We start from the raw sequence: 26,951 nt of genomic DNA on the forward strand, positions 1-26,951 counted from the left end.
CTCCATTCAGATGGACTCCTACTCCGTCTTGGTCTTTTTGGGAGTGTAAATTTGGGATGTTTGGGAGAGTCCAGGGGGCGTTGGCGCTGTGTCTGCAGCGGGTCTACCCCGCCCCTCCGGTTCCATATTCGCCTCGCCACCGCTTCGATCCGTTCAGCACCGCTCCCTTCCGCCTCATTCGCTCTGTCGGGCTGACCGCCTGCCTTGGCTCCGCCCCCCCGTCGTCGGGGGAAACCCGTTCTGCCGTAAGCTCTGCGGGCAGCTGCCCCGTGGCGATGCCCGTCTGCATGGCGCGTCCCGCCCGCTTGCTCTGTGCCCCTCTGTGCGGCGTGACGGGAAACGCCAAAATGGCCGTTTCCCGCCACCCAGAGGAGTTTGCATGGCCTCGGCCGTTACCGCCCGCCTCCTGCGTGCGCTTGCTGTGATTGGTGCGCTTTAATTTGACTGTGCATGTGGAACCGGCTCTAAACTTGGGCGCGCCCTATTCGACGGCGTGGCCCGCGGCTTGTAGCGGTCCGCCTTTCGCCAAAACTCGTGGGCGAAAATCAAGTTTGGGCGCGCGCGCAAGTTTGAGCTGGTGAAGCGATCCGATTGGACCACTGGCTAATGGGCTCCTGTCACTGTCCCCCTACCCCACACCACCCTTCCTCCCTCCTCTCCCCCCTCCCCTCCTACAGGCCGGTCCCCCCCAGGCCTGGCCAAGACGCCCCTGTCAGCCCTGGGCCTGAAGCCGCACAGCCCCGCCGACATCCTGCTGCACCAGGGAGGCCCGGGTAAGCCCTCAGCCACGCCCGTCACCATAGATACATGCCCACGGGCCACGGACGTCATACCACCTGTTAGAATAAAGCGGTCCCTCTCAGTTTCGTATCAAAAGCACTTTTCATTTAACGAACGTCTTCTCTGTGAAACAGCGTTAGCACTGGCGCTAGTGACAGTACTGGTAGTGCTTTCTCTGTGAAACAGTGATAGTACTGGTGCTAGTGAAAGGACTGCTAGCGTCTTCTCTGTGAAACAGCGATAGCACTGGCGCTAGTGAAAAGACTGGTCTCTGTGAAACAGCGATAGCACTGGGGCTAGTGAAAGGGCTGGTCTCTGTGAAACAGCCATAGCACTAGCTAGCACTAGTGAAAGGGCTGAAGTGTTCTTTTATCTGCGGTTCATTCGGTTGGGTTTCAGTGAGTCAGATCCCCTTGGGTCCGGCTGAAGGAGTTGAGTTATCGGCTGCCTTCTTTCAAAGAGAAGACCCCCTTTTAAGACTCACATTGATCCTGCCAACATGAAAAACTGAGCGAGCCCCCAAAATGTGAAGTCATAAATTATTGCTTCAAACATATTTTATTTTTTACGTTGGAGACACTTTGGTAGGTATTTAGTTTTTTGATAGTAGTATGCTTCACAAGCGACTTTATTGAATAAAATAAATGGTAAAACCACGTTCATGTAAGGTGACACATACGGGTTAATCCAACAATTTTGGACCTGACAAATTTTGTACATATAAGTCGTGCTCTGTAGGAATTGGCCGTTGATGATCACAGTTTTTTGGCATGTGCCATTATGTTACCTGGTGCTTGGCGGTGTGTGTGGGCTGAGGGGGTTTTGGCGGGAGGGTTGAGCGGGTGTGTGCTGTCTTGATTGCCGCGGTCCAGATGCACCCACGCGTGCCTGGCTTTTCGAGACTAGACGCCCGTTCTACCCTCATCACAGACAAGCACAACCCACCTTACGCTCGCATTATTCAGAAAACGGCAAAATGGCGGGCTGAGCAAAAAAAAACCCTCATAAAGTTGCCGTTTAACAAGATTTCATTAGCAACAGAACAGATGTTTCTGTGCTGTGTGAGTTGGTGGACTTGGCTTGGAAGCTGTGTCTTCTGTGCAGCGTGGGCTTCCAAGCACTAATCCGGCCAGACGTGATCCTGCAGACAGACAGCGCAGTTTGGATCTGCATCAGCGGATCTTCATTCACGTTAACGCTGTCGTACATCTCTCAGTGGTCCTAATAAAAGAGGGAAAAACCAGCGGTGGCTCACCAGGAAGTATTACCAAAGTGATCGTCGCTGGGAAGTTTGATGGAAGTGATCATCACTTGGAGGTTTGATGGAAGTGATCATCACATGGAAGTTTGATGGAAGTGATCATCACTTGGAAGTTTGATGGAAGTGATTATCATTGGGAAATGTTATGGAAGTGACCATCTGGCGTTCCCAGCTGGTACAGCAGACTGCAGTCTGAGGAAAATGTGAACCTGTATGCAATTCATTACAGCCTGACATCTCAGCTGCTGTGTTCCCTATAGGAAACCCCCCCCCCCCCCCGTGTGGTGAACTCTGCACAACTCCCAGTGTCATGTGCAACTGTTCCCTCTCTCTCTCTCTCTCTCCCTCTCCCTCTGTCTCTCTTTCTTCCTGTCTCTGTCTCTCTTTCTCCCTCTCTTTCTCTCTCTGATTCCTCTGTGCTGTCAGATGTAGAACCTAGCCCTATAACCGATGCTGAGGAAGGTAAGAGCATCTCTGCGGTAACAAGCAACAAGCTCATCCGTCAGCTCATCCTCTCCGCCCAGCGACTCCACCCCCCCCCCCCCTTCGCCCCCCCAACACCACCCCCCGCCCCCTCCATTAACTCAGCAGAATTGGCAGCCGTCCCGCACAGTGGAGACGCGCAGACCTCTCAAATCTGCTCCCCCCCACCCCCCATCCTACTTTCTCATCTGTAGAGCCACGCCCATTCTGTTTGCTCAAATTTGGGTATGCAAGGAGCCCTATGCAGGAGGACAGGTTTCCCCAATCATCCCGTTGTCTGTAGAAGCACAGGGGTCAGAGGGGACCTGACTACACGTTTTCCAAACTTTCCATCCAGTCCACAACGTCACTGTGTCCACAGGCCACCTGTGCTCACGTGAGAGTTGTGTACAGGAGCCGTCTTTCAACCACGATGGCCAACATCCAAGCTGGGACCCTTTGCAGCATTTAAAGAACATATCTGTAATGGGTATGCAGTCTAAGAGCAGTCATTTCAGCCTAGCGGGGTCAAGTCCAATTAGTTTCATACGCTGGTGGAGAGAGGTGCGACTCGCTGTCTGTAGTGAATGAGAAACGGTCTTCCACCTGGGGCTCTTTGGGATCTTCACCGCGACCTGCTCCATGCTCCCTCCTATCACACGTAGTGGCACACACGCTCATGCTTTTATACATCCCATAAAAACACGAAATACGGGCCCGTTGCCATGGAAGAGCCCACAGGCAGAGTAACGGACCCATTCAGACAAGTGTGGGTCTGTGAGTCTATCACAAGCCCCCTGGCAACCCAGGAGATCACTACAGCAACAAGTAATCGAACTGCCTCGGTCTCAGCAGGAGATGTATGGCTCCGTAATGTTTGGGTCTTGATTTGGCTCTGTACTCCACAATTTTACAAATTTCAATTGAAAATTTGAAATGGGGAAGGGGGGGCTGTGTGTAAAAAGTGCTCTGTTTTCTACCAAAGTGAGCGCAAATACCCTTAAATGAAAGGTGCACTTTAACCACACGTGAATTGTCTGATTACAAATCTGAAATTGTGGAGTACAGACCCAAATCGAGTAAGCATTATGGAGCTCGCTGTATATACACTAGTACAATACATTATAATACACTAAATATCATGTGTAATTATATATCATTTCTGTATATGCAATGTGTGTAACTCCTGGGGTTAACTGTCTGCGTTTGCCTCATCTGAATTATAAACATGGAGAAAAGCACAAGAACATCTTTGGTAAAACTGTCTGTTGATTCAGCGCCCGAAAAACTTTCTCATGGCATGTCCGGACCGTTTCAGCAGCGTCATTACCGCATTTCAGAAGCATTTTAGGAATTTAGTCTCCCCTGGGGTTGTTATGTATGCGGCGTGAGATTAGGTTGGATGCCCATAATGGGAGTGCTGTTGGATCTTTCTCTAATTAGATGTTTGTAAAAATCAAAGCGTCCCTCAGCTGGCTTGTCTCTTTACGGTGGCTAACGCTAATAACCGCTAACTGGGAAATGGAAGCCGTGGAGAAACAGGCCAGAAGTGACGTCAAGTTTTTTTTATAGAGAGAACCATAACACCTTTCATTTGTTTACTGTTTCCTGAAACCCTTGGGGATTTTTACTTACTGATGAACAACATCATTGCTACATCTGTATTCCTGCTGTTGACATTTTTCTGGTCATTCACTAACATGGTCCTTTTAAAATGTTGTTATTGTTCTTTTTATTTTTTTGCTGGGCCCAGTCGCATCACTGGTGATGTCAGTTGTGATGGCAGCGGTGATGTCAGTGGTTTCTGCTGCCTGAAAGACCATCTCTGTGTGTTTCCAGAGCCGCGCAGCTACGTGGAGTCTGTGGCCAGGACGGCAGCCGCAGGAGGAGGAGGAGGAGGGGTCCCAATGATGATGCACCCCGCCCACCAGGGTTACCCTGACGACAGCTTTGTCCGGCAGGCCGCGCCCCCCCACGCCTTCAACCCTCCCCTGTCCTCCAGCAGTCCCATCTACAGCCCCGACGGGTAGGCGTGGCCCGAACGCCGAGGCCGTCCCCGCCTTTCACTTCAATCCCCACAATGCACTGCGTCCGGACACGGGAGCTCACTGCCGCCCTGCTGCTTGCACAGAGGCAGCTGTTAACGTGCCACAGCGGCTCAGAGGGTCAAGATAAGAATCCTTCCACAGTCCCAAACCCCCCACACTGCACTGATCTGCACGTGAGAAGGAGATATTTAAATATTCCTGCGTGTCCCAGAGCCAGGCGGGAGGAGGAGAGGCGTGTCTGTGTGCTCTGTTCATCCCTGCTCGTCTCTCAGAATGCGAGCTTGTCTTGGCTCAGAGAATACACACAGCGGTCTCGTGTTTTTCACCTCTCCGGTCAACGCAAAGCAAATAGCTGAAATACAGCGGGCGTGTAACGTTCCTCCTTTGGAACACTGAGCATAAATGCCACCCCCCCAGCTCCCCCCCCGGCCCTTATTGCTTGTTCTCTTACTGCGAGAGCCCTTTGTTCAGGTTTCGTCTTGCCCACGCGGTTCAAAAAGGCACAGGTGTTCAAAATGATTTTTTTTCATGATTTGAGTGGGTGGTTAATCACATGACCGTGGTGCTCTCTCTCTCTCTCTCTCTCTGTCTCTCTCCCTCTCTCTCTCTCTCTCTCTCTCCCTCTCTCTCCCTCTCTCTCTCTGTCTCTCTCTCTCTCTCTCCCTCTCTCTCTCTCTGTCTCTCTCCCTCTCTCTCCCTCTCTCTCTCTTCTCTCTCTCTCTCTCTCTCTCTCTGTCTCTCTCCCTCTCTCTGTCTCTCTCTCTCTCCCGTCTCTCTCCCTCTCTCTCCCTCCCTCTCTCTCTCTCTCTCTCTCCCGTCTCTCTCTCCCTCTCTCTGTCTCTCTCTTTCTCCCTCTCTCTGTCTCTCTCCCCCTCTCTCTCTCTCTCTCCGCCAGCAGTTACCCGTCGCCCGACGTCGGCGTGAGGTTGCCCGTGCACATGGCCGCCCACCCCGCCGGCGACCCCGCCTTCCGCTCCCAGCCCCACGACGGCATGTACCAGGGCCCCGCCCCCTCGTACCCGAGCCCCTCCGGCGTGGCGGGCGGGTACGCGGGCCCGGACTTCGGGCCCTACCCGTCGCCGGACGGCGGCCAGGTCAGCGTGCTGGGCGTCCATGCGGTCCCGGGGAGCCCGCACACGCTGCACCGCACGGTGGCCACCAACACGCCGCCCAGCCCCGCCCTCCAGCGCCGGATGCTCAACCAGGCCGGCCACGCCCCGCCCGCCAACGGCGGCGAGCACCCGACGGCGGCCGGCGGCAGCCCGATGCTGGGCCGACGGCCCTCGGGGCCCCAGATGGCCCCGGCGAGCCCCGCCCTGGAGAGGCACGGGTCGTACGGCGGGTACGCCACCCCGGACGACCGGCACGCCTCGCTCTCCCGGCAGAGCAGCGCCTCGGGGTACCACGCCCCCTCCACGCCCTGCTTCCCCATCTCGCCCGCCTCCTACCCGGAGGGGGCGGGGCTCCGGCAGGGCAGCCCCGCCCCCCAGCAGCCGCAGCTCCCGGAGAAGAGGCGCATGTCCGGCGGGGAGCGGCCCAACGGCGCGCCGTCCTACGGCACGCTCAACGGCAAGCCGGCCACGCCCGTGTCCAGCGGCGGCAGCACGCCCAGCGCCGCCTTCTCCCACACCCTGCCCGACTTCTCCAAGCTCTCCATGTGCGGTGAGAGTCCGCCACCGCGCGGCCAGCGCCAGATTCACCGCCACTCAACGCATCATGTGGCTAGCGGCAGATTTAAAGGGCCAGTTCACCCAAAAATGTGCAGTTTATCCATTCATATAGTTTCCTTGTTTCACTAGCTAGTTTCGCTAGTTTCACTAGCTTCATAGATATTCGCTGCCGCTTACCCTGATACTGACCTCAACTGTGCCAATGTTTGTGGTGCTCAAAGCATTTTTATTATTGTCAGTCTCTCTGCTATGTGCTAAGTGAATGCAGTGTAATGAACTTGGGCCCAGGAGTGACCGTGCTCTTAACCCTTGACAGACGGAAGTCCGGAGACCAGGCTGAACGTGAAGTTTGTGCAGGACACCTCCCGGTTCTGGTACAAGCCGGACATTTCCCGGGAGCAAGGTAACGACCTCGCACGGTGCGGCACGGCGTCGAGGGTCCTTCTCCCGTCCCGTCGCGGCGCGCTACGTTTCCGCGAAGCGTAGCCCAGAGCACGGGAGGTGGCCGTTAGAGCTCTCGGCGAAGCTGCAGAAGGCTCGTTTATTGTTTGTTTGGTTTGAGGTCGCCGTGTGCGGCGGGGGCTGGGCATCTGTTTCGGGTTACGACTCCCGTTGGATTAGATCATCTGTGGCGGAGATGGCGGTAAACAGGAACACATGTTAAACTGCAGTGACACTACACTCCAGCACTGTGTGCTCATAGTCAGGGGCCTCGGCCAGCGCGTTTATATATATATATATATATATATATAATAATAATAACGTCTCCCTGTGAGTGCCTCCAAACCAGAATGTTACATAAATGTTTTGGGCACGTCTCCCCACACCACACAAAGAATGCTGTTTGCTTCCATTCGCTCACTGACTGCTCGCTTCTGCGAAGGAGATCTGTTAACGTGTTGTGGCGGGGTAGCCGTGGAAACCGTGGATTCCCTGAGATCTGTGGTCACAGTGTCCTCTTCTTCTCCTCCTCCTCTTCCTCCTCTTCCTCCTCCGCAGCCATCGCCCTGCTGAAGGACCGGGAGCCGGGAGCCTTCGTCATCCGCGACAGCCACTCGTTCCGCGGGGCCTACGGCCTGGCCATGAAGGTGGCCTTCGCCCCGCCCACGGCGCAGCAGAACAAGAAAGGTTCTGTTTCACGGCTTCCTCCCTCCCTCCCGTCCGTCAGTCTCCCAGTCAGCCAATGGGAACGTTGCGCGCGTGCGGCCCCGCCCCCTCCCCTCCCCCAATAGCACTCTCTGAAAGCTTCGGCCCCGCCCCTCTGTAACCGTGCCAGGAGCGCTGCCCGCCCCGTTGGCGCTGGGGCCGTCCGCCGGCGAGCCGGTTGGCATTTCGGACGGTTCCCCGTGGCATTCCTCGCTCCCTACCTTGCCGCGCTCATTGTGTCCCTCTCTCTCAGTGGAGCCGTTGTGCTCTGGGGCTCGCACAATGGCCTGCATTCATTACCCGCTACCTCACAGAGTCCGTCCGCTGGCTTCTGCACTGTAATCCTACTGTCACCACGTCGCATACTTACCGTGACCCCCCCCGTCAGCATCACAAAAACGCTCTCCGTATTTCCATACTGCGGATGTCGTGGGGATGAAACAGATCAGCCTCTGTACCAGTAACCCAGAAAGTTCCAGCATATTTTTTTCTTTGACATTTTTTTTTTCAGAGCTGCAAGAAAGTTAGAAATGGCCTTTTCACAGAATAATTGGAATAAATGCTCCTTGGGCAGGTACAATGGCCGAGAATGCTGTCAGTTAACTTCAGAATGTACATACCAGGCCAAAAGGCTGTGGTTTAAAAATGATAATTAATTGAAGTTGTTCGTAATCCACCTACTCAGTGTACCCCCTGGCCAGGCCCACAATGCAGTGCTTTACATCAGTCGAGTTCCTCAATAGAGTAAGGCGTGACAGTGCTCACACACCAGTCAGGGAGTGGTGGAGACAGAACTACATGTAAACATTACCACAACATAAGGAAGAATTTATACCCCAAAGTTCATAAAAATATGCCCAGAATTTAAAACTTTAAATGACCACCAACAGCTCCTCTATTTAGGTGAACACAGAAAATGCATTGGATTAGCCCCAAATTACGTAACAGCTTGCCATAAACAACCAGTGAGCATATTAGGATGGGCCTACGTTTGTCTGCACACCATATCTCTAGATTTATGTTTATGTTTTCCATTGTATGTGTTCTTTTCTGTGCTTTGGCAACATAAGATTTATCTCGTCACACCAATAGAGCATTTTGAATTTGAGAGAGGAGGAAACACATTCATGCTTTTAATAACGCTCGCTCTGTTGTCTGGATGCCTCCTGTGTTTTTCAGAGGGGACCACTGCTCACTCTAATGCATTTCACCTGTTCTGCTGGATGATGTCACCAGCCAACTGACTTTTTTTTTTTTCCTTTTTTGTTTTTTTGTAGCCAGTGACAACACCAACGAGCTGGTGAGACACTTCCTGATCGAGACGAGCCCCAAGGGGGTAAAACTGAAGGGGTGCCCCAACGAACCCTATTTCGGTAAGCGCACTCCTCCCTCCCACCCCCCCCCCACCCCAAGGCTCTGTCAGCCTCCTCCGTGACTCTTTTCTGTGCCCTTTGATCCACCGTGCTATTAAACCGGTTGTTATTAAAACAAAAATGGCGCCCTTAGTCTCCCCCTCCTCCGGCGCTTCCGCGTCCGCTGCTTTGATTTCTCGCGAGCGGTTTTAGTCTCTCTCCCCCGTAACGCGCGTTTGAAGTGGCGGACGTGTCCGGCCGGGGCGACGTCGCGGCCCGTGAAGCTAATTACAGCGCCCGAGTCCCGTTTCGTCGCTCTGACGTTCCTCCTCCCGCTAATCCCGTCTCTCCGTTTCGGGTCCGGCGCCGGACGGACGGGGGTTACCTCTCCCCTTCCGGCCCCTGAAACGCCCCCGTCACCCTGGCCCCCGGAACACGGTGTTTTGGGCAGTCTTTCGCCTCGACGCAGCGTTCGCTGTTTCTAGAACTTTCCGCCCGGGGAGGCGAAAGTGGGGATGGGCGTGTCCGCTTCGCTCTCCCCCCCGAGGCTGCTGATCCCGCCGTTAAGTTTAACGCCATCGACAGATGCTCCCCCCACCCCCCCTCCCCCCTCCCAAACTCTTTGAGCCTGGCATCCAGATAGCTGAACATCCACTTTTTTATACAAAAGAAAAAAATAAATAAAAGAACGTGCCAGAAAGTGTTCTGAGAGGTGGCTTTGGGCCAGAAATGCGTTTTGGAACGGCCCGGAGCGGCCTGCGGTGGCGGCTCTGGTTATTTATCGCCGGCGTTACTGAGCGCTAATCGACAGCGCACCGGACGAGTCGCGCTTTCAGCCTCCCGCCCCGCCCCCCGCCCCTCACCAGCGCGCACAAAAGCGCTGTTCTTTTTGTGATTTAGATGGCACGCACACACGCTCGGGGGGGGGAGGAGGGGGGGGGGGTTTGGGGAACGGTTTGTCCGGATAAAGAATCTGCTAAATTTCGCCCGTTTGCACCGTAGAATGCTAATCCTCATATAGTGGATTACGGCCCTAGTGTTGGAGGAAAGGGTTTTTAGTGCTGATTACAGTGCACATGAAACACAAAGGGATTTGAGCCCTGAGCCAGACTGCTGGGGGAGAGGGGGGGGGGTGGGGGGGTCATGTTTATCAGGGGTTACTTAAAGAGGGGAGCGCTGTCTTAGCAGTACCCCATCCTGCCGTCTATGGGTTATGTCCGTGCCTCCATTCATGCATACAAATGACTGCGAGAATGATAAGTGTATCTATGATGATAGCCAAGATCAAGCGAATAATAATGAGAAACAGCAACATGTTTCTATGTGTAATTTTTTTAGCGTAGCATATTTTAGCTTCACATTTGCAATTTATGACTTCCTTATGTCTATTATCTGTTTATTTCCAGATGTTCTTCCGTGTCCTTGGTGTAATGCGAAAACGTTTTGCTCTGCAGTGTCTCATAGCAACTGATACACATGCTCCGCATGCCTGAACCATAATGGTGTGATGATGAATGGAGAAAAGAAGCTTTGTTTCCCATTATTTTGAGATAAAGGTTACTGCAGGACACAAGCAGTATGCTGGTTGTGTGAATGTGTAGCGGCTCTTATATAAGCTCAAGCAGGAAGTGTTGGGGCTGCAGGGTGGGGCTGCCCAAGGAGGCGGGGCTTCAGGCAGCAGGGTGTAGTTATCATACCTGGAGGCGGGGTTTCAGACATTAGGGTGTGGTTATCATACTTGGAGGCGGGGTTTTAGACAGTAGGTTGTGGTTATCATACTTGGAGGCGGGGTTTCAGACAGTAGGGTGTGGTTATCATACTTGGAGGCGTGGTTTCAGACAGTAGGGTGTGGTTATCATACTTGGAGGCGGGTTTCAGACAGTAGGGTGTGGTTATCATACTTGGAGGCGGGGTTTCAGACAGTAGGGTGTGGTCCTGCGCTGTGACTGCGTAGCTGAGCTGCCTTTGCTCCCTACACCATTGCCTTACACCCCCCCGACACAGACATCCTTGCCTGCAGTACTGCACATTCAGCTTCATGTGTCTGTTGGCCACCCTGATTCACGTTCACTCTCTTTCTGTGCTACTCACACTGAGGGCAGTGGTCAATGGAGCTAGAAGAACTAATGTACACTCTCCCTGTCTGTCTGTCTGTCTGTCTGTCCCCAGGGTGTCTGTCAGCGCTGGTATACCAGCACTCCATCACCCCTCTGGCTCTACCGTGCAAACTGGTCATCCCCACCAGAGGTGAGTCACCCGAAGTGAGTCTCTGTGAGATGTCCCTGGGCTGCTATCTCTGTGTGCTCCAGTCTGGTGCTGTAGATCCAGGCCACAAGCAAGAGCTGGTCTGTGGCAATGCCCTCTGGTGCCCCTGCAGTTGCACAAACAGCCCTGTAAATACACTTTTCACACAGTGCCTATTTAGGGCTTGGACAGGTCTGGAGCATTCCTTGGGCCCCAGCCGAATATCAGACCGAATGTCGAAACTTCCCAGCATTCTCCACACGTGGCAGAAGCAGATTGCGCGCCACGGGCGTAACTTTGAATGCGTTCCAGTTGATGTGACAGTTCTCTTCCTGACAGTCCATCATGTCCTGGTCAGGAAGCCCCTGATGACGCACTTCCTGTATCAGACAGGAAGTAGGCTGTAGCGCCTATAACCTTCGGGCTGTAAGCAGTTTGCCTTGCTGTTGCTTTCAGACCCTCACGAGGAGACCCCAGAGATATCCACTCCCACAAACACTGCTATGGAGATGCTCAAACAAGGAGCAGGTAGGACCTGAGTGGGCCTTTGGCTCCGCCTTCTCTCATTAGTCACACCTCATTGGCTCTTCTTACTTTGATTCCATGGTGAGAAATCAACATCTTTCCATTACTGCCATTTAAAATGTATTGTTTTTAAAAAAGGCAAAGACAATATTAGTTACATTGATATTGTCTATTTTTATATTTATTTATTTTTTTTGCCCCCTTAACCTTGAGCACTATTCATTTTGGTAGAACTATACATAGACGCTTATGTCACTTAATGCTTGATTTCTTTGTTGGATTGTGCAACATCAGCTATATTTGTAATAAGTTCAGAAGATTTTGTTGTTGTTATTGTCATTGTTATTTTATTTAGTATTGATGGTCAGAAGCAGCCTTCCAAACCCATTTCTATGGTTCATATGATCCATCATTTTTTGTGTTCCACATGGTCTTGGTTCACCCTCTCATTTTCACCCTGTCATTTTCACCCCTTGTTTCCCATCATGCTCTTGTCACTCTAGTGACTGTAGGGCCGAAGTCCCCCGGTGAATCCCATGGTAAATAGACTTTCATTTTCCCGCCAAACTCTCCCCAGCAGAGACCGAGACTCACTGCCACGTCACGTCTGTGGTTTTTTTTCTGCATGACCATCACCTCTTAACCCCGGCAACGAGGCCTCGCTCCCCTCACCCGTCGCTAAGGACGACCGCCGCGCTCGCCTTAGCGACCGCGTCGACGTGTAGCCCGAGACCAGGTGGCATGGAAACGAACTGCATGTGACCCTCCTGGTTTACAGCAAATAATTCTCCGTTAGGCACAGGAAGGGAATGCGAAGACCCGTTCTTACTAATACTTGTGTGCTGAATTTCAGGCTGTTTTTAAAAACACGCTTTTTATATGTGAAGTGAAAGGAGATGACTGCATTGAATGGAAACGCTGAAATCCAGGTTTTAGCCGTGTCGCGTTATTCGGACAGAAGAGCACGCGTTGAGATGAAAAATAACATTGTGGTCAGTTACTTAATTGGCATGGGCTGTGAAGACTTCTCACATGAATGGAGCTCTCTGACCAGTCTCTTACTGGGCCGCATGCAGAGTACGTGCCGCTGAGGATTCTGACTTTAAGGAAGCAGGGCGCACGCTTCTCTCGCATCGCCAGTTTCCGGAACTTTCTCGGGCCTTTTTCCCCTAACGGGCTCCCCTCTCGTTTGTTCCCGCAGCCTGCAACGTCCTCTACATAAACTCGGTGGACATGGAGTCCCTGACCGGCCCGCAGGCCGTCGCCAAGGCGATATCGGAGACCCTGCAGGCCAGCCCGGCCCCCGCGGCCACCGTGGTCCACTTCAAGGTGTCGACGCAGGGCATCACCCTGACGGACAACCAGAGGAAGTGAGTACCGCCCGCGGCTGCCCCCCGCGGCTTCCCCCGGAGGCTGGCAGGACCCGGTCCGGGACAGAGCGCCGCGGGTCGCTATGCTAACGTAGCGCACGTAGCGCTCTCACAGAGTTTCAGTTACAGAAACGTCGTAGCAAGACATTGATACCGTGAGTGCATTAGCGCTGTTGTTATTGGTATTGTTGCTTGGCAGCAGTAAAGCAGTAATATGCTTTCCTGAACATATGTCAGGTTTTAAAAATGATATTGCATTGCCTGACTTATCCTTACACATATACTAACTCACATCAGTAGCCAACCAGGGTCTTCTTTATTCTGGAGTGAATACAGCATCTTTAAGTATTCCTGTGCAGATTAGCCTGTTAGCATCTAGGTAATCCTTGAGCCTAGTGAACGTGTTGTGGTATATCAGACTCGAACGCGGACAATCCGCTAACTTGCGTGTTTCCCCACAGGCTCTTCTTCCGTCGCCACTATCCCATCAACACAGTCACTTTCTGTGACCTCGACCCACAGGAGAGGAAGTAAGTCTGGGGGGAGAGGAAGTGCCCGTGTTTAAAACTTCACTGAAGAATGTTGCATATACGGGGGCTTCTGGGTGGCTCGTCCAGTCGCTGTTCTGGCACATGATTGGATCCCTCAGTCTGGTATGAGATCCGGATTGTGCCAGTGCTGACCAGCTGCCGGGAAGGGTGACGCCCATTTGGCACTCGCATCACCCAGGGTGAATTGGAGAGCGAGTAACGATCTCCCGAATCAATATCAGGGTTACAGCCACAAGCGCTGATGGAGATTAGACTGGGCATGCCAACCTGGGGAGCTTACGGCACAGAAGGGGTTAAAGAGAACGTTTATTTGATTAAGAGCAACGGTGTTGGGGTGTGCATGAATGAATGAGTGAATGCAACTGAATGGATGAATGAACGCACATAATGACCGCTTAAAATACATATAATACCTCACTGCTGCCATCACATTCTTTCAATATCGAGGTTAAGAACACAATAAAGTCAAAATGGCGTATTTCCATTGTGGTCCTAAACAGAAAAAAAAATGAACGTACAACAGATAATGACATATGCAGACAATACATAAATGAACCAATCATCTTACCTGTCCCAAATTCCCCACAGGTGGCGCAAACCGGAGGGCGGCACTGCAAAGTAAGATTGCCCTTTTCTCACCCTCCCTCCTCCTCTTTCTCATCCCCCTCTTTTCGTTTCCCTGCTTGGGCACTTGGCCTGCTCGCGGAAGCCGGTTCAGCAGTTTTCTCATTGGCTTCCTCTGCGGGTTGCTCTCCGACACCAGTAATCTGCAAAGTGCTGCTGGGAGCATCTTTGGTCATCCCATTAAATTAAATTGTTCAAGCAATAAGGTCCGGGTTTAATCCTTTTTGAGCTTTGGACCAAAGCCAGCCTGTTAAGAGATGATTTGATTGATTGGTCTCTTGCTGTAACCAGCACCACACATACACATTCTCTTTCCGTTGCTGTTGAGAGCTGCTAGTTCTTATAGCTAGTGCGGCAACCGGACTCTTAGCGATGGTAGCCATGAGGAGCTAACGGTGGCCAGGGTGTGGAGAGGATGCTTTGAAAGTGGGGTGTTTTGTTGTTTCAGTAATTAAGGGGTTTGATCTTTAATTGCTGATTGGATTACCCCCTTCAAATCAGATTTCCCGGTTTCTTTATCTGTCTCACCCCTGACAGGAAAAAATTATTAAACAATCTGTGTACAGAAATGGATGATACTGTAACATACACTCTATACGTTTTTCTAAATATAATGTAAATATATTTAACAGTGTTGTAATATATTGCAATCCCTGGAAAATGTTCTGCTTATTTATTTTTTATTAGAGCAATCTGACCACATTTGTATTAAATATGGGCCCCTGATGATTTTCAGTGAGTTACAAATATAAGTACATTACCAGAACCAGTAAGTATATAGCTATGCTAACTCATCCGCAGACCCAGTAGGCTCTTAGTTATGCTAATACCTTTCCAGATCCATTGGGTATTTTGCTATGGTAATGCTTTACCAGATGTCTTTGGTACATAACTATTCCAAGACATTACCAGAGCCATTAGGTACTTAGCCGTGCTAATTCTTTAGCATACCTAGAACGTTCCAAGCTATGCTTTCGTAGCGGCTCCCAGACTAGTGCTGGCGGTTGCGTCTGTGGAGATTGACAGTGCCGGAGGAGGCCCCGCGCTCTAGCACATCAAAGCGCGTGAACCTCATTACCCCTCTCTCCCTCCTGCGAGAACACGCCACAGTCACCTCTAAGGGAAGCCGCAAAAAAAAAAAACGAGACGAGCGGCGATAAACCTGTCAAATTCACTGATCACAGCGCTGAAGATAATAATATTTGGATTGAGGTCCCGGGGCGAGCTTTTCAAACTGACATATTCTGTGACGCCGAAGGCTCAGATCTTGGAGAGATGAGCTCATAATCATACGCAATCGCCTGGGTGCGTATATATTGTATAGACTAGGGGCTGCATCTATTTCGCATTGGGTAAGCCCATCGTACGCGGTGTATTTATTCACTTAGGCCAAGGGCATCTACTATTGCATTTGGCTTCTGGGTGAAGTTTTACATCACGTTGTGAAAATGATGTTATGGGTATATTTCGGGTGTACTGTTTTATTTAGCTCAGTCATTCTCATTTATTTAACTGTCGTTACTCATAGCTTAGAGGGCACGGAGGTTAAGAGAAACACTTTGCCAGAACTTTCCTTTTGTTGTGCGATCGTTTGTGGAGTGACAGCGTTCTTCCTTCTGTCGCGGTAAACAATGCGACAGATTTCCTTTCGCGTACCAAAGGAGGGGGATTCATATTCTGTTGATTTTATGACTTCCTCTTTTCTGCTCTTTAATTCCTGTGCGTCAGTACAAAAAAAAATGTTTTAGTTTTCAATGCAGTGATTCGGGCGTTACACGTGTATCAGATGAGACATGAGACACATGGATGCAGTCCATTTTCCCGAGCGACGTTACTGCGGTGTGCGCCTTTGTGACGTTCTGCAGCCCTCTCTTAAACAACCGTTTCCCGTCTGTGTGCTGCAGGTTTTTCGGCTTTGTTGCCCGGAAACAAGGAAGCACAACAGATAACGTCAGCCACCTTTTCGCCGAAATGGACCCCGACCAGCCCGCCTCGGCTATCGTCAACTTTGTCTCCAAGGTGATGATGGGCTCACAGAAACGATAGGTTTCCTCCACCCCCCCCCCACCCCCACTGCTGCCATTTTGTTTTTCATGAGGTTGTTTTCACTCTTTTCACGTTTGTTAATATTGATTTCTGAAGAAAAAAATTTTTTTTTGTAGCTACTCTTTTTTTTTTTCTTTTTGTTGTCATTTTGCGAAAGGACTTGGAATTGATCCGAGATGGTTATAGAGAAAGTGCTGGGGGAGGGGGGCGTGTCAGTGATGTTTTGGGGGGAGAGTGATTGGATCTCTCGCGAGGTGGCACAATCTAAGAAGGATATGATGTCGGTGAGCTTCATGTAAAAAAAAAAAAAGAGAAAAGAAAAATAAAAAATAACAAAGAGGCAAAAAGAAAAAGCAAAGTTGAGTGATAAAACAGAGACTGAAATCTATCAGGCTTTTGGATTGATTAACCAAAGAAAAGAAAGCTTTCAGGGCATGTACATGTAATTATTGGATGGTCCATTTGAAATATAGTATTCTGTAAAATAGAACTGTTGAAATAGATAAAGCTGAAAGTATGCTTTCTATATAAGTATTTCATGTCATTTTTCTGAAAAAAAAAAAGTTTGTATTCATGCCATCTTGCAAGGAAGTATTCAAGTACATTTTTGCATGTGAGCTTGTTAACTCAATGAGATGTGTGTACTATATGTAGTCATTTCTGAAACAGGAAAAGAGTTTGCAGGGCCTATTGCGGGTTACAAACACTTCACTTAATGGAACTGTTTTCTCCTACACACGATAGACCAATCACAAATCCTTAAATACTTTGCGGTCCAAATTCTGCCGTTTTTTTTCTTCTTCTTCTTCTTCTTTTTCTTAATGGTCTCGTGTGGTGGAGATGACCTGCCCAGGCTTGATTAGTCAATCCTCGAGCATGTAGATTTCAGATGAATGGGAGATGGATTACTCTTGCCTGTATCCACAGAACTCTTGATTGTACTGCGGTCACGACTGTAATCTTGCGCCAGGCTTTGCTTCGTATCTCGGAAAGGAGGGGGGGGGGGGGTCCGAGATTAAAGAAAACATGCTTCTTCAGTCCCCACACGCTGCTCCAGCTCATAAGAATCCACGCTTAGATTACACTGGAGGACCCCAGGACTTTTACCGCTGGGTTATTGCACTGTCCTGCATGTTAGTGTACAAAGATAACCTTCTTACCTGTGGTTATCGTCACAACATGAAGGAAAGGAGGTTGTGCACAAGCAAAACATTTGTATTTATAAAAGCACCTGGCACCACCGTTTCTGGGATTTGATATTACACCAGTACAGTGATGCTGAAATGGTCAAATTGATTCATCTGAAATGATTGGATTAAGTGTCACCTCCTTTTCTCGTTATGTAAGTAGTGTTCTTGCACTGGGTGTGTGATTTCTTTCATGCCATTATGACATCACATACAGCTTCCCCGATTACTTGTACAGCTCACATTCTAAGAGCGTGTGATCTCTTACATGCTATTGTTACATCACAGACAGCTCCCCCGATTACTCATGCACCTCACATTCTAGGACAAGGACATTGTAATTATCTGACAGTCAAAAGGAGTAAAGTCTACACAGGTTTCTGTCTAGTTTTCTTTTCTTCCCCGTACCCTTGGAGAGCAATTTGGAGGTCCTTGATTTTTTTTTTCAAGTAAACAACTCGGAGGCGAAAATGGCAGACTGTTTCCCCTTGTATTCCCGTGTAGTGTATTATCTGACTGTAACCAACCTTTATTCTCGAAGCCGAATCGATTGACCGAGCAAGCCGTTTTTATAACCGAGAATCACTCTCCTTGCACACCAGTTCACAAGTATTCCTATAGCTGCGAAATCTGTAGAGAGAAGAGTTTCTGCCACCGTGCATCAGAAGGTCTATGTTAAACACTCATCATACCCAAATGTAAGCTAATAAAAAAAACAAACAAAAAAAAATATATAAATATATATATACTACTACAAAAGGTGACTTTACTAAAATATTTATTTTTTTGCTATGTCACTCTATGTTAACTCATATATACATATATTGTATAGTCTACATAAAGATTACCTAAAGCATTGGAAAAAAAATACTCTTTATTTTGGCTAAGATTTCAAAGTCCAAAGATTTTGAAAAGCGTTTAAATATGTAAGGTGTAAAGTGTATGTATCTTAAAGCTTGTCACAATGTTTTGGATATTTTTTCACTGCATTACATTTTTCTTGCATTGTGTGTTCTTTTAGGTTGAAGTAGGTGATACTGTAGGGGTTAAAAATCATGTTTTCCCAGATTCTCTGAAAATGGCCTTGGATTTTTAGTCTTAAAGTAGTGCCATATGTAAGGTTATTCTGGTTCATATTGTTATTGGAATAAGACATGTTTTGGAGGATTCCAGGTTCAGCACTTAAATGTGTTTATTTTTCTGTGTTGCGTTTAAAAAAAATGCAAGTTCTACAGACTTCATTTTAAGAGTGCATTATACTGTTAAACAAAACACAATATCGTGTAATACAATTTGTAAAACGGTTAATAAATGTGTCACTGCATGTTAACACTGTATGGCTTTTTTTCAAGTTCTAAACAGATAAGATCAGATTAGTTAGCAGGTAATGTAGGAAACTGGTGAAGGAACAACTTCAATCTGGAAGTGACTTTTTTTGTCTTCCATTAACTGTTAAAGTTAATATGACATGAATTTTGAACAACATATTTACTGTCTTCTTATCTGTTTCTTGTTTGAAAAACAGGTCATATGTTTGAAATGGTTAGGAATTGATTTATTCGCTGTTTTTGGAGTGTGAACATGCCCCTGAAATAGTGCAATACCATGCGAATCCTGTGCAAAGATGTTCATCCCATTTGGAAAAATCGTTATATACAATCTTTGCAGATGCTGTGTCCTTCAAATTTCTTATTTTAAAATGACTTTTTTTTTCTCTGGAAAAACCAAGGATGAAGAACAATTGTTTTATTTATTCGACTTTCCATTTCAAAATGGAAGGTGAGATGCTTGCTGATGTCATATTTTTTGTACTTTACTGCCACCCTGAGGCATAGTGTGGTATTACATAATGCTTTGGTTGGATTTTGTGTACACTACATTGAAGACAACACAACGTGACTCTAATAAAGTCCGCATACTAAACAAACAAAATTGTTAAGCAGGAAAATAATTACAAAATAATATGAAAAATAATGGGCGTGCCCTGCTGAGTATCTTAAACTTCTGCACTATGTATTCCAACACTAGTGTGCAGCTGACAGTAAATGATGTTGGGATATGAGTGAGATGCTTTTTTATTCTACAAAATCATATGCAAAAGAGAATCAAATCAATATCATGTGACTATAAACGGAATGCAAAGTAATAACACAATGGTAAATATATGCCATCAGAGTGTAAATATCTTATTGTTTGCCAAAGATGTTGTCATACTTGTTTCTGAGTCAGCCGACTCAGCATTCAGCATAAATTTACCCATTCGGGTCCATAGTGTGTTCCCTCAAGCAATTTCTTTAATAGGCAAAACAATCCCTTCTTGTGTAAGGCCTCTGCGACCCCATTAACTTTACAAAGCACTTACATTTGTTAAGCCACAACAATGGAAATAATGTGTGGTTTATTCTACAATAAATCATTTTTTACAGCTGTAGCAAGGCGTGGTTGTGCTGTAAAATAAGTGCTCTCAATTTGGTAGGTATTTTTTCCACATTATTAATTTTTTTGAGAGTAGGTAGTGTCTCTACAGTCGTATAGCGATATCAGTTTGAATCAGTTTTAACCAACAGTATACGATGTGGCCTGTACACAAAGCCGTTGCTGTATTCTTAATTTCTTTAAACGGTCGACCGACACTTATCCCCAAATATCCAGTTCCTAAACGAGTATTTATTTTCACATCGTTTTCACACAATAGCCTTCACTTTGGAAGTGTTGTTTTTTCCCCCTTTTTTTGAATGAGGAAACTGCTTTTTGTGTTAACCTTTCACTCTAAAAATGAAAGAGCCCCTGTTTCTGTGTACAGAAGGGTAGTGCGTCGTCTCATCTGTCCTGATAAGTGCCCATTTTGCAGGGATAGCCCTTGACCTAGAATGTGTGGAAGCCCTACTATGTCTGTACAGAACGTTTGTGTATTTTCATTTGCTTTTCATTGTATGGCTTTATTGTTTCTGAAAAAAAAACACACACATTAAAAGCAATACAAATCAATTATATTAAAATATACTGTTGCTTGAAATGCTGTCCTTTTCGTGGTGTACAGTTTGTGTTCTTTGCATATATGCGAAACCAAATACAGTTTTCTAACATTATGAAGTTTTATACAGTTAATTAGTTAATTAGCAATTCTAAAACACCCCTAAGTAGAGCTGAGGACTTGGTTTCTGCAGGGCCACAGTGACTAATGGTTTTTAGCTGTGTTTCAGCATGGAGATTTGTTTAAGCTTTCGATTGTCTAAAGGATTCACACACCTTGTTCGTCCTTAACTGCCTGAAAGGAAAGCCTGCCAGCACTGCGGCCCTCCAGGACTCTTAATTTGACACCCCTGATCTGGAATGTCGGTTGTAATTACGCAGATACATTTCTGTGACGCGTTGAATTACGCTTGTGACTACAACCGTCGTCGAGAGCTTGCTACTCTGTCCGTTTATAATACCAGTGGTTTGGCCTGTTAACAGGCCTCCGCAGGGTCCTGCAGAATTCATAACTGAGTTATATGATAAAGGGATAGATTAAAAGACCCTGTGCAATCACTTTTTTTTAAACTGTTTTTTTTCTGCGATCAGAAGTGGACTTGGAGGGACAGAGCAGACATGCTGAGTCAGATCTATAGCTTTTGTGTTTGGAAATGCGAGCTGGTATATTGCAATCACAGGATGTATAACAGCCTTCGCACCAAGAACATGGCTGTCTACATCAAACTCAAAATATTCTGAATAAGGTGACTACGTTGTCTTGTGCTTACTTGCCATTGTGTGTTTGAAGAGCAACATATGGTGATGTTCCCTTAGGGCATTTATAAAACTGTCTTTAAGGTGATTCTATCAAGAGAGGACTTAACTGAACCCACCCAATCAGCCTGAAACCCGGTGGGGGCGGTTCTGATTCTTAGGAGACACAAACTGAAAGCATATACTGCACAATGAATGTAAATGATTACCTGGAAGTAGAATGTGAAACAACCATCCAATATGACAAAAGAAATAGCCCAAATTACGTCAACCCACCCGCACAATAACATAAAAAGTAGCCCAATTGGGCGGGAATCCACCCAATCAGGAAACACAGCTGAAGACCAGGACTGAAGCTCGAGGTACAGACAGGGTCGCTCAGCAGAATTGTGACTTTTCAGAGAGGAGCAGGGTTGGGGGAGACGGATGAGTCCTTTCTGATTCAAATCAGGAGTAGAATCTGTTCAACTGGTTTGGTAGGAGTGAACCTGCTTCAGAAGAGGAGGTCATTCCATGTGAAACTACACACTCACCACTTCAAAATATTCTGAAAGGAGTTTTATATAGTTAAAGACAGATAAGATAAGCATTGCTGCAACATTATTTTGCAGAAATATTATTTTATCTGCCACGAATTAAGCATTTATTCTTTTTTATAAATTATTTTTAATTTTTAAAAAATCATAAACCACACCTTTATTACATCTACCAAATTCATATAATATTCTTTGTATGTTGTACCCAACATCAGATTGGTTGCAGATTTCTACTTGATGGTGATTAAGACATGAGGACTCCATGAGACATCCCCCCCCCTCCTTTGTCAACACAGTCAACATGTAATAACAGTGCTTCAAACTTGAAAAAAAAAATGCTTTGAAGATGTTGCTTGTAGTTCTGGTTTTTCACCCATTTATAATGTAATTTCAGAGAGCATTGTAATACATATTTGTCCCACACATAATCACTGTTAAAGTTACATAGTTTAAAGTTACTTTATGTCCCACTATAGAGTGTGATTTTACGATCTCGCCACCAGAGGCCAGTGTTCCTCCTATACTGGCCCAACTTCAGGCAAATGTGTGTGTGCTTCATGGCTGGAGTAGAGAGTGACATAGAGACCATATCTGCTATGTTTGGTGGCTCTAGCCTTTTTGGTGTTGGGACTGTCAAGCTTATAAACGCGAAAAACTAAAAACATAAAACAATAATCAGCACGAAAACAATAAGGTTACAGCCCTCTGAGCCTGGACCCCTAATCATAATATATGGTCTTAAAAGAAATAAACATATCAAATGATAAAATCAAGTAAAAATATATTGATAATGGTTTCAGATGTGAGATGAATTACAGTAAACTTATTATATGTTCATTGCTAATTATGAACACGGAAGTACAGTAAGTACGGTTACAGGTGAACACACAAAGTCCCACCACAAACCCATGTCCATAGCTGCAGCTGAGCGAGTCCATGGATCCTGAGGAAAAGAGACGATCCTTGTCAGCTTGGATGCTGCTCCCAGAATCAGTAGGTGTCTCGCACCATCCAGCTCCACACCACGATGTTATTGACAATGACGTCGAAGAATCTTACAATGGCTGAACGTACAAACTCTCCTTCATGTGCCTTTTAAAAGCATTTGACCCACGCCTGTCAAGCACCTGTTCCACTGCCCAGGGTAGATCTGGAAATGTTTTTGTGTTGTGGTTTTCGAGCAATATCCTTCATGGGACATTCACACTCATGGTGTGTGATTGACATAGTTGCCAGGAAAGTCACAGCACACCGAAGTCAGTGATTCGCTTTTTTTTCATCTGCACAATCAATTTTGTTTTTTTAACTTGAAGTGTGCGCTTCATATCTTCTGTAATTGAAGCACAAATCGTACGCTCGATAAATTGTGTAATTTCTTTATCGGAGGGCTTCCATTTTTTTGTCTTGGCTAACCATAGACTTTGGCAGAAATTGTGAGCAGTGTGTGGATAATGTTTATAATGATAGGCCCGAGGGGGTCTGATCACTTCAAAAGATGTTCTAGGTAGCAGACTGATTTGTCATCAAACCATTCATAAATCTAATAGGTTGAGATCCAGCCAATCACTACTGAACATCATTTTCATACAGCAAAGCCACAGCCAGTAAAAAGTCTCTGAAATCCCACAATTCCTGCTTAAGATGGATCCAGTGGTGCTCTTTTTTATATGTGATTGCTTGTACTGTACATAGAAAAGCTGTTCTTTGTTTGAGTCATGCCGCAGTTAAGCATTTTTACATAACCCCCAACCCAAGTGAGATTGAAACGCCCTCCAGAAGATTTATCATGGGGAACTGTTTCAGCAAATGTAGTGATCATACATTGACCATGACTTTTCTCTCATTTCTAAGTAAATTACTTATTATCAATATTTTCTGAAATACAGATTATGGTAGCAGTGTTGTTTTTTATTATGTGGGGTCATGGGTAAATAAATCTATGTGAGGTATTTATTCATTTGTACATTTGGATACTAATCAGTTTCATACATCCATCCTAAAAATCATAAAAGTATAGATTTACAGATTAAGTCAATATAAATTGATTAAATTCTATAGTAATTAAAAAATGGTAAGACTCTCATTCAAACTGTGGTTACGGTAACCAGTGACACTGACATTGTTTTTATGGGTGCGTTTCAGAGTCAGCCCACTCTTCAAGAGGAGCTGATACGACGCTGTATATATTTATATATATCTTCTGAAACATGAAAATTGGATATGTATTCGTTTTTTAAATATTTCTCCACAACCTCACAGTGGGTAATGTAAGGAGCTGTATTGAACAGTACAAAGTGTTTAGAGAGTTTTGAATCAAGGGATCCTTGTATTTATGTAATAAAGTGTCAGATTGATAATACCAGGTTGGGTTAATCATTATGAACGGTTCCAGATGTATATGGTTAACCCAATATAACACACAAGATACTAAAACTTACTAAAGCTACTACAGCTGTGACGGCACAGACAAGGCATAAACACAAAATGGTTCTAGACATATAGGGTTATCAGGCCTGGGTCATAGAATAGAATTGGAAATATATGTAAATACATATTTTTAGTATTTTAAACTACATTTACACATGAAATACTTTTGTATTTGATTTATTTATTTTCATTATTTTACTATTGAACAAATACATTCCTTTAAATAAATACTTTCCTGGGAAACCAAATACTTTTTTAAATAGTATTTAGAGCCTTTTATAAATACATTAAAATACAAATTACAAATAGAATACAATTTAAAAATATTTAGAAATATTTCAGTGTTAGACAGCAGAAATGGCCAAGCCAACAACAATGTAGGCCTCATGCTGATGGTGTATCCCAGAGATCTTTGTACAATCTTGTGTGTGGCCCTCAATGTGATGTGATGTGATGTGATGTCAGCAAGCTATAACACTGAAGGCACTCCAGGGGAACATAAGGGGCTAGGGGTTGAATTTGGATCATGGGTAAGGGTAGCCTATGTTGGCAATTTTAAACGACCCATGCACTGTCTCTAACAGACAGTAGCCTAAATTCCCGTACATGCCTTTGCATATTCCGTTTGCTACTCGGCGTCATGGGTTGTGCTAATCGACGTCTTTTCGTGCTAATCGGCTACTCAGGATCCTTGTAGAGCAGTGGTTCTCAACTTGGGCCAGAAAGGGCCGGTGTGGGTGCAGGCTTTTGTTCCAACCAAGCAGTTACACACCTGATTCTACTAATCAACCTTTGGAGTCTGTACTAAGGACGTTGATTAGTAGAATCAGGTTTGTAACTGCTTGGTTGGAACAAAAGCCTGCACCTACACCGGCCCTTTCTGGCCCGAGTTGAGAACCACTGCTGTAGAGGAAACTGAGTGCTTATTCAGGTAACTGAGTGTTGTAATCTTCAGAACCGCCTGAGGGCGCTCCGTGATTGATTTTGATTACGACCGATTGTTTGCACCTAATTGAGAGAGCTTATATACGCTCACGTGAGATCTGTTCTTCGCTTTAGTGTCTACTCACGTTACACGAAAGCTGGTAACAGTAGAAAGCTCTCTTAGAGAAAAGTGTGGTAAAAAAAGGTATAGGATTTTTGAATTTAGCTTTTGTTTTGACTAGTAGTAAGACACCTATTCTCCTAGTCACCTAGCTTTAAATCTTTATTTTCCTTAAACGCCTTTTTGCCTTCCTCATTTACGAGGCACCCTTTTCTTTTGCTTTTCTTCAGACTGCACTGCAGTCTTCCTAAAGTTCACTCACTCCTTACGCCTTAGTTTTGTTCTCCTGCCAAGACATTACTTTGTGTTGGGATATTCTCCCTTAGGAGTTGAGTTTTCTTTTCGTTACCCCTTCCTCAAGTCTCTGTTACTGTGTTACTGAGACCTAGTGGTTTCCATTTCTGTCATGGTTCTGTGTTTTCCTGTCTGTGTTTCCCTTGTTGGGCCGCCAGATGGCGGCACTTCTGTTTTGTGTCCTTCTCCCCCCTGTTAATTGTATTATTGTTGTCTCGTTATTCTATCATTGTTCCCACCTGTGTCTTATCCCCTCCTTTTCTGGTTTGATTGTTTTTTGAGTTCACCTGTGTCTTGTTACCCCCTGTCTATTTAAGTTCTTTGTCCCCTTGACTCGGGTGCTGGTTCCTTGTGTTTGTTTCCGACGTATGTCCAAACCGTATGTACCTGCCTGCGTTTTTGACCTGTTTGTGTTTGTTCCTGACTTGTGTTTGTTCCTGATCTGTGCTTGTTTTTGACCGTTTGTATCTGCCTGTTTTTGACCTGCCCTTGTGCTCTGCCTGCCTGTGTTCTGCCCTGCCCGTTGATAGGTTCCCTGTTTCTAGTTACAGGTTACAGGTACATGCTGTGTCTGTAGTTTGCATGCCTCTATGTCTAGCACCTCTGTAGTGTCTGCGGCAAGGATGTCACATTCCTATGCTAAATGGCTGCGAGGGTTCCCAGGAAGGGACAAGACCATTTGTCCCCGGTCCGCCACTTAACTCAACCTTTTGATGTGTATGACTGAAAACTGTATATCTAGACACCACACAGGGTGATGGGCAGAGATTCTCTCAGCGCAGCGCCCGAGTGTGCTGGGTCTGTCTCTCCCTTGCGCACTGAATTAAACAACAAATCCTCTGAGGAAACTGTCAGCGTGTTCTTCATCGTCCTGCATTTGACTCCACGAATAAGGGCAAATATCCTAATACCGTGTTTGAGTTCCTCTTGTTTTCTGTTTTATTTAGATATTTTTTGAGTTTGTGTTTTTCTCCATCGTGGCCTTTTCTGTTCCCTGTTTGCCTTTTTTGGCTAGTAAAGTCCCTTTTTTGAGTCTGTCTCTTTACTCTGCGCCTGGGTCCCACCCCCCGTACCGTGACAACTTTGATGATAACTTAAAGAAACCCCCTTTTTGAATTCACTGTATTGCGTGTGGTCGTTAACACTTCCCCACCCTCACAGAGATGGCAAACTCACAGTTCTCGATAAGCTACTTTCCAGTTTTTGTACCCATGCAATCTTCTTAAAGTTAGTGACCTTTTACTGTATTTCCTCTTTCTTTTCAGTTGTCAGAGTGACAGCCATATGTACAGTCCATCTTTCACATTTTGTAAAGTTGAGGCATGTACAAACATGAGCTATTCGAACGCTATTCCGATTTCTGTGGAGGGGGGACTGTCCAGGGCGAACGCTTGATAAATATTTCCCTCGAATTAGCAGTCCGTTCACTAGAATTAGTAGTAGGCTAATCATGTCCCCCAAATAACTTACCTGTTGCTAACCAAATTTTTAATGGAGCTGGAGCTGATATGATTCATCAAGTATAAACAAACGTACGAAGGTCAGGAATTGTACTTAAAATAAAGTATTTGGAGAACAACGTAGGCTATAGTCATGTACATAAATATAAACTGCTTGAAAACGCAGCAAATGATACAAATGGTTTACAAAAAAA

General features: G+C 46.4%; 1 protein-coding gene across 1 annotated transcript in view; it reads left to right on the top strand.

Annotated features, from left to right (window-relative positions):
- tns1b (tensin 1b) overlaps positions 1–20,282 on the top strand; it is a 178,125-nt gene extending 157,843 nt beyond the window's left edge. The window contains exons 22-35 of the mRNA XM_064310507.1: positions 678–773; positions 2,468–2,503; positions 4,343–4,529; positions 5,447–6,213; positions 6,538–6,624; positions 7,221–7,349; positions 8,645–8,740; positions 10,889–10,966; positions 11,420–11,491; positions 11,992–12,027; positions 12,690–12,858; positions 13,320–13,388; positions 13,998–14,027; positions 15,938–20,282. Of these exons, the coding sequence (XP_064166577.1) occupies positions 678–773; positions 2,468–2,503; positions 4,343–4,529; positions 5,447–6,213; positions 6,538–6,624; positions 7,221–7,349; positions 8,645–8,740; positions 10,889–10,966; positions 11,420–11,491; positions 11,992–12,027; positions 12,690–12,858; positions 13,320–13,388; positions 13,998–14,027; positions 15,938–16,079 (1,994 nt within the window). The 3' untranslated portion in view covers positions 16,080–20,282. The remainder of the gene's footprint in view (positions 1–677; positions 774–2,467; positions 2,504–4,342; positions 4,530–5,446; positions 6,214–6,537; positions 6,625–7,220; positions 7,350–8,644; positions 8,741–10,888; positions 10,967–11,419; positions 11,492–11,991; positions 12,028–12,689; positions 12,859–13,319; positions 13,389–13,997; positions 14,028–15,937) is intronic.
- The last annotated feature ends 6,669 nt before the right edge of the window (positions 20,283–26,951 follow it).

The sequence above is a fragment of the Anguilla rostrata genome, chromosome 15 (assembly GCF_018555375.3).
Source record: "Anguilla rostrata isolate EN2019 chromosome 15, ASM1855537v3, whole genome shotgun sequence".
NCBI classification, from domain to species: Eukaryota; Metazoa; Chordata; class Actinopteri; order Anguilliformes; family Anguillidae; genus Anguilla; species Anguilla rostrata.